The following is a 7,728-nucleotide window of genomic DNA, read 5'->3' as shown; positions in this document are numbered from 1 at the left end:
ACCATGGGTGATTTGCTTGGTAACTTTTCTGTGAATTTCCTTGTCATCAGTCCTTCAGTGTTATTTCTCCCACATACTAGAGCACCTTCCTTACTTCCACTAGTAGCTGCCAACTATTCACTTTATAATTATAAACAGAAATTAGGCTGACACGAGTTTTACAAAGCAGGAATGAAGGGGAGATTTACCTGAGTTATACTAGTTATTAAACTGGTCGTGCTGCAAGGCCAGAAAAAACTCATTAATTCTACTGAGATGACATATGCATCTGGAAAAGCTTTTGTTTGTTACACAACCTATGCTGCCACATCTGACTGCAAATGTGAAAAAGAAACAGAGCACTGGTGTTGTCTTAACTACAATACGTTGTCTGTCTCCTGGCCAAGCCTGGTTTCGTTATCTGTTCAAAGCAACAAAAAAGTGTTCAGTGCTGTACATTTGGGAAGTTGCTGTGTCTGTGATGAATAAAGAATTTGTTCTCATGCTGGGTAGCTATTAAGAGTGAGGCTTAAGCTGAATGCTTTTCTCACACCACACCTTCTCAGTGCCACTATTCTGTCTGCTTTTCCTGTCAGGGATGACTGGTGGTGGAGAGCCTTGTGGAGGCTACAGGGAGTGACTGTTTTAGTCCCCACTTGTCAACAGCATGGGTATATAAAGGGGTTGCAGTGATTTGATGAGGTGTCCCATCTCTGTTTTTCCCACTGAAGTCAAATACAACTCCTCTAACCTGGGAGATGAAGGGGAAGATGCCTAGCTTCATGACTAGAGCCACCCTTACATCATGAGAAAGCATAAATGCCACACTGGCTAATGGGGCAAGGAGAAGGAATAAAGGTAGGGGAAAAGCAGAGTCCTTCGAGCCTCTTTGTTTCCTTCCAGTCCTCATGTTTACTTTGAATCATGTTCCAGGGATTTTTTTGTGATCATGAGACTAGAGTTATGTTAAATGTAGTTGTTTCTTCATGCTAGAAAGGTTCATTTCTAAGCATGAAGGTGAGCATAAACTCAGAAAATAGAAAGTTTTAATTCTGTTTCTGACATGCACTTTGGGCCAAATTTCAAATCTGGAGGGAGAGAGGTCAGCTGTGTTTGTAGTTTTGAAGATTAGGTCAAGCATTTAGAATTGGACTCGATCCTTCTGGGTCCCTTCCAAGTCAGTATATTCTGTCATATCAGTGAAAATCCTAGTGAACCTAAATTCTTTAACAATCAAGTATTCAATGATTTGTAATTACACCTTGTTTATCAAACCATGACACAAAGATTTTCTGGCATAACTTCAAGTGGCAAAATGGATACCAGAGTCTCACAGCACAAACCGATACAAGCAATATGAATGGATGATTACTCCTGGAATTTTGGGCAGTAATACTTCTCCAGTAGTTTTTTTGCTTCTTTCTTTGTTTTTTGAAAGAAAGACTCACATTTAACAGGAAAGGGAACAATCTCTCCATTGTCCAGTTAAGACTCTCCAGCCTTTCTGACAAGTGTCCGGGTTAGCACATTTTAGACAGCATAGGCATATTTTGTTAGAACTTGTGGGAAATGCTGACTCGGGATAAGGCAAAACCCACAAGGCATGGAACTAATTGTGAAATACCTTGTGTGGAAAAATGACTTCCTGATCCCTGCAGTAGCTGCCAGTGCTTTGAAACAAGATGTTGAATGTCTGCATTGTGCTCCTGCCTGCAAGACAGTAATATGCTTCTAAACATAATTTGTAATATCTACATTTATATATACATCCATTTACTGTGAACTCCTATTCTGAGAGATACTGTGTAGCTGAAATACTGCAGTGAATTTCTAACACATTGAGCTATTTGAGCTGACTGAGATGCAAACTGTAAACAGATAGTGAAAAGGGCTGTAAATCCATAATTTTGGGAATGTTTTCATGGCTTTGTTAACCTGAGGGTTTATAAGCAATGTAGACTTTTAACAGCGTATTTGACTGTCTCAAAATAGATGAGGTGAATATCAAGTCTACCCCCAAGTGTCTTGACATAATCCAAGGAAAATGACTTTTGATGGAAACTGTGTTGATGAAAACTACCTGCAAAATCCATTTTTGCAGAGTAGGCTGAATGGTCACTTCTATATCAAAAATGTCTTTGTCTTTGTGTTTGGGAACCAAAGATATTTCCCATGGTGGGAATATCTTGGAGCCTTGCAGTCAGGTAAACCCAGCCCTCCTTCTGCAGAAACTCGGAATGGTTCTGGAAGAGACCCAAAGACTCTTGGACATATCCATCCCCATAGGGTTCAGCACATCCAAATTTCTAAAAGCAGTGCATTTATACCAGCAGAGGCCGTAGAAGACACTTGGAGTGGTTTGATTTTACCCTTCATTTTTATTCCTATTTTATTCATGCTGCAGGCCACTTTTGGCTAGCTGGCAGAGTAATAATGCAGCAGGGTTGAACAAGTGCCAATTTCATTTCTACACAGTTTCAGTGTCACATTTTTGAAGGTGGGCAAAGGCATGGGTACAGAAAATGAAGGGTACAAATGTACCACATGATGGATCTGTACCTGTTACAGGACATAAACCATGGTAATCTCCAGAAATGTACTTGAACGTCCTGTTTGTTTAGGTTAACACCAAAACTTGCTTTTGCCAAGTGCTTACAGCCAAAGGAGAGTGATTTCCTGGGATGTGCAGTGCAGTGAATGGTGGCATTTCAATTGGCCAGTATATAGAAAGTTCAGAGCATCGCAGAGGGTTTATTCATTTAAGTAGAAGATGTCCAAATAGATCCAAATGAGAAGTTTTTCTATGCTGCCTTGCATAGCAAGGTTAAGAAAAAAACAGGGACAATTTAAATAAATCAGATGTTTTTGCTGAAGATTATACTGTCATTTTCTCCAATTATTCTTGACATTTCACCCATTCATATTGTGATCTGAGTTAATAATGGAAGAAAACCCAGCTCTTGTTGCCTTGTTTATTCTTTGTTCTCAAGGAGATAAGCTGTTTATAAAGATAACTTATTTGTTATTTAAATCACTTTTACAGAATTTGTTTGTTTCCTTGTTTGAGTTTCTAAATATATTGCAACAATTGTGATGCATCTTTGAGATGCCTATTCAATTCACTATGATTTGTACTGGAATTCATTCCTAAATGGGCACAGGTGTTGATAGCTATAATATGCTGGAATGAGTCAAAACCAATAAATGCCCAATAGAGGAAAGATGAAAGAAAATGCACTGAAAACAGCTCTTTTAGGATGTGATAAATAGGCACTTTAATTCACTACTTAATTAGGTATATAGCGCTGAAGATGTGTCTGGAGCAACTACGTATTTTAAACAGCTGAACGTGTTAGAGTGTAACTTCAATGACTGCTAATATTTTCAAGATCATAAACATTATTTTTAGAATTAGCAATACTATTCAGGATATAATCAACTTTTGTTTGCAAGCTGTTCTGTAGTTCCCTAAAGCAACATTTTTCAATACTTTTGTTAAAAAAAAGTTCATTGATATTCTATGAAAACTATTTGCTCACTTTCTCATGTTGCTCAGAAATTAAATGCTAGAATGACATAAAAGAATTCTGATGTTACAAAACCAAAAGTCAGTTTAAGCACTTCCTTCGTGCTTTACCAGGAACAGACACTTTGTAAACTATTTCTTGCACAATGCACTCTGCAGACAACATCTCCTGAAGCCCCATCCTGACCTTTGGGTGCATTTCTTTCAGGAATGACAGGCTGGCCAATGTTATGATTAGTGATTCCTGAGTGCCAGTGCCCTTCCCTCGGAGTGCAGGCTTTTTTCATTGTGCCTTTCTCTCTCTCCACTGTAGTTGCAGTGGAGGTGCTTGGATGAGGCAGTCAGGTACCTACCAAAGGAGGAAGGTGGTCTGCATTCTCCCGAGGAGTTCTCAGAAATCCCATGTGGGTATTTGAACTGATACCAAAGACAGGGTCTACTGTATACTAAGCAGACACTGAGACTAAATCAGCTTCTAGGGTTTGAATTATCTCTAGAGAAATCTGCTTTTATGCTAACATATCTTCTTGTTGCATTCTAAACACACATTCATAGGCATAAAAATTATACTGATAGATGTAAAACTGATACTGCTGATGTGCAGATAGGTTGTAACTCTGGCCAAGGATATTTGTCCTTAATATTTTACAAATATCTATCCTTAGTATTTCATGGTCCATGTTTTTAGAGATAAAAGCAAATAGCACAAGACAGAAATTATCCACAAATGCAAATTCAGCTGCCAAAACTCCCTGATGACAGCTGTGGCACCCAATACAGGCATGGTGCAGCACAATACAAAAATTACAGACTCACAGAATAGTTAGTGTGAAATACAAAGCTGTATTTCGTGTCAGGTACAAGCAGGTGACGTGTGTATTTGTGAGTGCGAAATGTGTGGAGTCCGACAGTGGGAGAGCTGTGAATTCCAATAATAACTGAGGAAAATAAAGCATGGAAAAAGGCCTTTGAACCTATCTTTTGTTTGCAATTAACCCTGGTTGATTTAGGAGCATTGGAATTAAAGCGTTAAGGATGTTGCTTTTTGCTTGCAGTTCATCCATAAAGAGCTCTGCAATAACAACCTTTTGAAGTATAATTTTAGAATATTACTTATATCCTTGAAACTATAGCTTTAGAATATATATAAAGGAAATATGCTTATCTCACGCCTTATTGAAGCAGAGAAAAACAGTTTGAGAAAGGAAGATGAACATCACCTGAAGGATTTATGGTTTCGACCAAGGGAAGCTGGACATCACTGTTATGAGATTTATAGTCTCTGCAATTAAAAGGTGGACCCACATCTGGGGAGCTGGGCTCTACCAGATGGGATTTGTCTTTCTTCTTTCAGAAACTGGACCACCACCATCTGGGGATACTCCTTTTGAGTTACATCCTGAGAAAAACTAAAATCACAATAGTGTATAGAATTGTGACGTAATAATTTGGACTAGAAATTGCTGATGAGTAAAAATTGGAAATAGAAACTGCTGAAAAAGCTGATAAGTACCCTATAAATACCTGTAACCCTCAACTATCGGTGTGCAGTTGGAGGGAAAACTTCCCCCTCTGTACCCAGCGCTGTATTGCTCATACTTTACCATATTACATAATAAACTGATTGCTGCTTGAATATTGGCCTAGTCAAGCTTCTTATTCATAACATTAGGGTTGGAAGGGGCCTCTGGAGATCATCTAGTCCATGGCACCTAGAGCAGGTTACCTAGCAGGTCCAAGGTCACGTAGAGCAGGTGACACAGAAACGTCTGAAAGTCCCCAGAGAGGGAGAGTCCATGACCTTGCTGTGGAGCCTGTTCCAGTGCTATGCCACCCTCAGTGTAAAGAAGCTCTTCCTTGTGTTGAGGTGGATGAGGAAGTTCAGTTTGGAAACTGGAGTGCATGGGTAGGGCAGTAGGGTGCTGTGTGAGGCTCCAAGTGGGTTTGGAAAGTGGATTTGTACCAAGTGGCTGTGCAGGGAGTGTGGCCCTGGGGCAACCAGACAGGTGGGCTCCTTGGGGGCTCCCAAAATGCCTGCGGCACAGTTTGGGGGAAAAGAGGGGGAAGGAGCCAGGGACCAGCAAAGGACCTGGGGGTGCTGGTTGACAGTGGCTCAACATGAGCCAGTGTGTGCCCAGGTGGCCAAGAAGGACACTGGCATGCTGGCCTGTATCTGGCCAGCTGCACCAGGGCATTGATTGTCTCTCTGTACTCAGGACTGGCAATGCTGTGCCTCAGATCCTGTGTTTGGTTCTGTACTTCTCACCACAGGAAGGACATTGAGGGGCTGGAGCGAGTCCAGAGAAGGGCAATGAAACTGGTGATGGGTCTGGAGCACAAGTCCTGTGAAGAGCAGCTGAGGGAGTTGGGGTTGTTTAGCCTGGAGAAAAGGAGGCGCAGGGCTGACCTTATTGCTCCCTTTGACTCCCTGAAAGATGGTTTTAGCCAGGTGAGAATTGGCCTCTTCTCCCAGGCAACCAGTGTCAGGATGAGAAGACGCAGCCTCAAGCTGTGCCACGAGAGGTTTAGGTTGGACATGATGAAGAATTTCTCCACGGAAATGGTGATTAGATATAATGTGCTGCCCGGGGAAGTGGTGGCACCGTACCTGGAAGTTTTTAAGAAAGACTGGACGTAGGACTTAGTGCCATGGTCTAGTCGACATTGTGATGATAGGTCATAGGTTGGACTCGATGATCTCAGAGGGTTTTTTCCAATCTAATCGACCCTGTGATTCCGTGACCCAACGGGAGCGGTTCGCCCGGCACCGGCCGCGCACGGGCTCCCCCACAGCCCCGCGGGACTCCATTTCCCAGCGCGCCCCGCGCTCTCGCCGCCGCCGCCGCGCCGGGAAGATGGCGGCCCTTGTGTCGCCCTTGGCTACTGCGCGCTGCTTGCTGCGGGCTCTGGGCTGCCGCGGCCGCCTGCTCCCGCCGCACAGAGGTCAGTGCCGCCGCCGCGGCTCTCCGGGGCTCGCCAGGCCCCGGCGGGCGGCAGGCTGCCGGGGCACCGCACAGGAAGGGCACCGAGGAGCGGTCGCAGGAGCCGGTGCGTGCCTTCCCTCCCCGTCGTGCCGCGGGTCTGTCCCCGGCGGAGGGGAGGTGGGTGGCGGTGCCGGGCGGGCCACACGGCAACCGCCGGGACACGCACGGGCCTCGCCGCTCTGCCATGACCTGCCGGTGTTCTCGCATTTCCGGCCGGGGCTTGTCCGCCACACAGCCCTGGAGGGGACCTGCCTGCGGGGGTGACACCGAGAGTCGGCCCCGGCCACCGGGTGACCCGCGAAGGGGGCCCGTGGCTTCCCGAGCTTTTCCCCTGGCAAATAGGGCCTCGGTGCGCTGCCCGGTTAAAGCCTTGCGGCTGCACCGGGACTCGGCGAGTGCGCCGCTGGCTGCCAGCGCTTCGGCCGGGCCTTGGGGAGTCTCGGGGACTGTTCTCCCTCAAGGACCCTCCGGGGTATAACGAACGACAGCTGTGCTTTCACAGCCTTGCTTTGAAAGCCTCTTCAGTACAAAACTTTATGGAGTTTTGTTAACTTGAGGCTTAGGTTAGGAGCAGAGATCGTTTTTCCTCAGTGAGAGCTGTTCGTCCTCTGCCAGTCTGGCCAAGGTGTGAGAATTCAGCTGGTGACTGGTGGGTCCCAGGATTGATAAATGTCCACATCCACACATTATGTTGTGATTGTAAAATATTTATACATCCTAAGAAAAATAGACAAGCACTGCAGGTAGTACTGTAGTTGCGTGTGTTTTATTTTATATTGGTCTAACACTTGGACTCTCTGTAGGTTTGTTTTTTTTTTATAAACAACATACTAGTATTTAGAAAAAGTTGTCTGAGCAAATTTAGAGGCTTCAGGCAGTTTGTCAGCTTCTGTGTCAAAGAAAAGGTAGTCCTTGCATATGTTGTTTGAGGACATCACACTGCAGGGATGGGCTGCCATCATGGAATTGATTTATAATCTTGGTTTTATGATCACTGGTTTATAGTCTTTTCTTTGTTTTTGTGATTTGCTTTCCACAGTTGTGTACCTTTTCCTTAATTAAGTAAAGACATGACAAGTATTTTTGAAGTCAGAGTTTCACTGGTATGCTTCTCTTGTCTCTGCTTTCATCTATAGGTCAGGTTGTGAAACGAGGTGTGCATGGAAAAAATACAAGTAATCTTCTAGCAGAATAATGTATCAGGCACTTATGCACAAAGTAGAATTCTAGTTCCAACTC

At 44.0% G+C, this 7,728-nt stretch overlaps 1 protein-coding gene across 1 annotated transcript in view; it reads left to right on the top strand.

Moving 5' to 3' along the window:
* The first annotated feature begins 6,360 nt into the window (after positions 1-6,360).
* The window catches only part of AFG1L (AFG1 like ATPase), a 64,707-nt gene continuing 63,339 nt past the window's right edge, over positions 6,361-7,728 (top strand). The window contains exon 1 of the mRNA XM_066547133.1: positions 6,361-6,448. Within this exon, the coding sequence (XP_066403230.1) occupies positions 6,361-6,448 (88 nt within the window). The remainder of the gene's footprint in view (positions 6,449-7,728) is intronic.

The sequence above is a fragment of the Molothrus aeneus genome, chromosome 3 (assembly GCF_037042795.1).
Source record: "Molothrus aeneus isolate 106 chromosome 3, BPBGC_Maene_1.0, whole genome shotgun sequence".
Classification (NCBI taxonomy): domain Eukaryota; kingdom Metazoa; phylum Chordata; class Aves; order Passeriformes; family Icteridae; genus Molothrus; species Molothrus aeneus.
The sequence above is the reverse complement of the archived record's forward strand: the minus strand, read 5'-3'. Positions and strand labels throughout refer to the sequence as shown.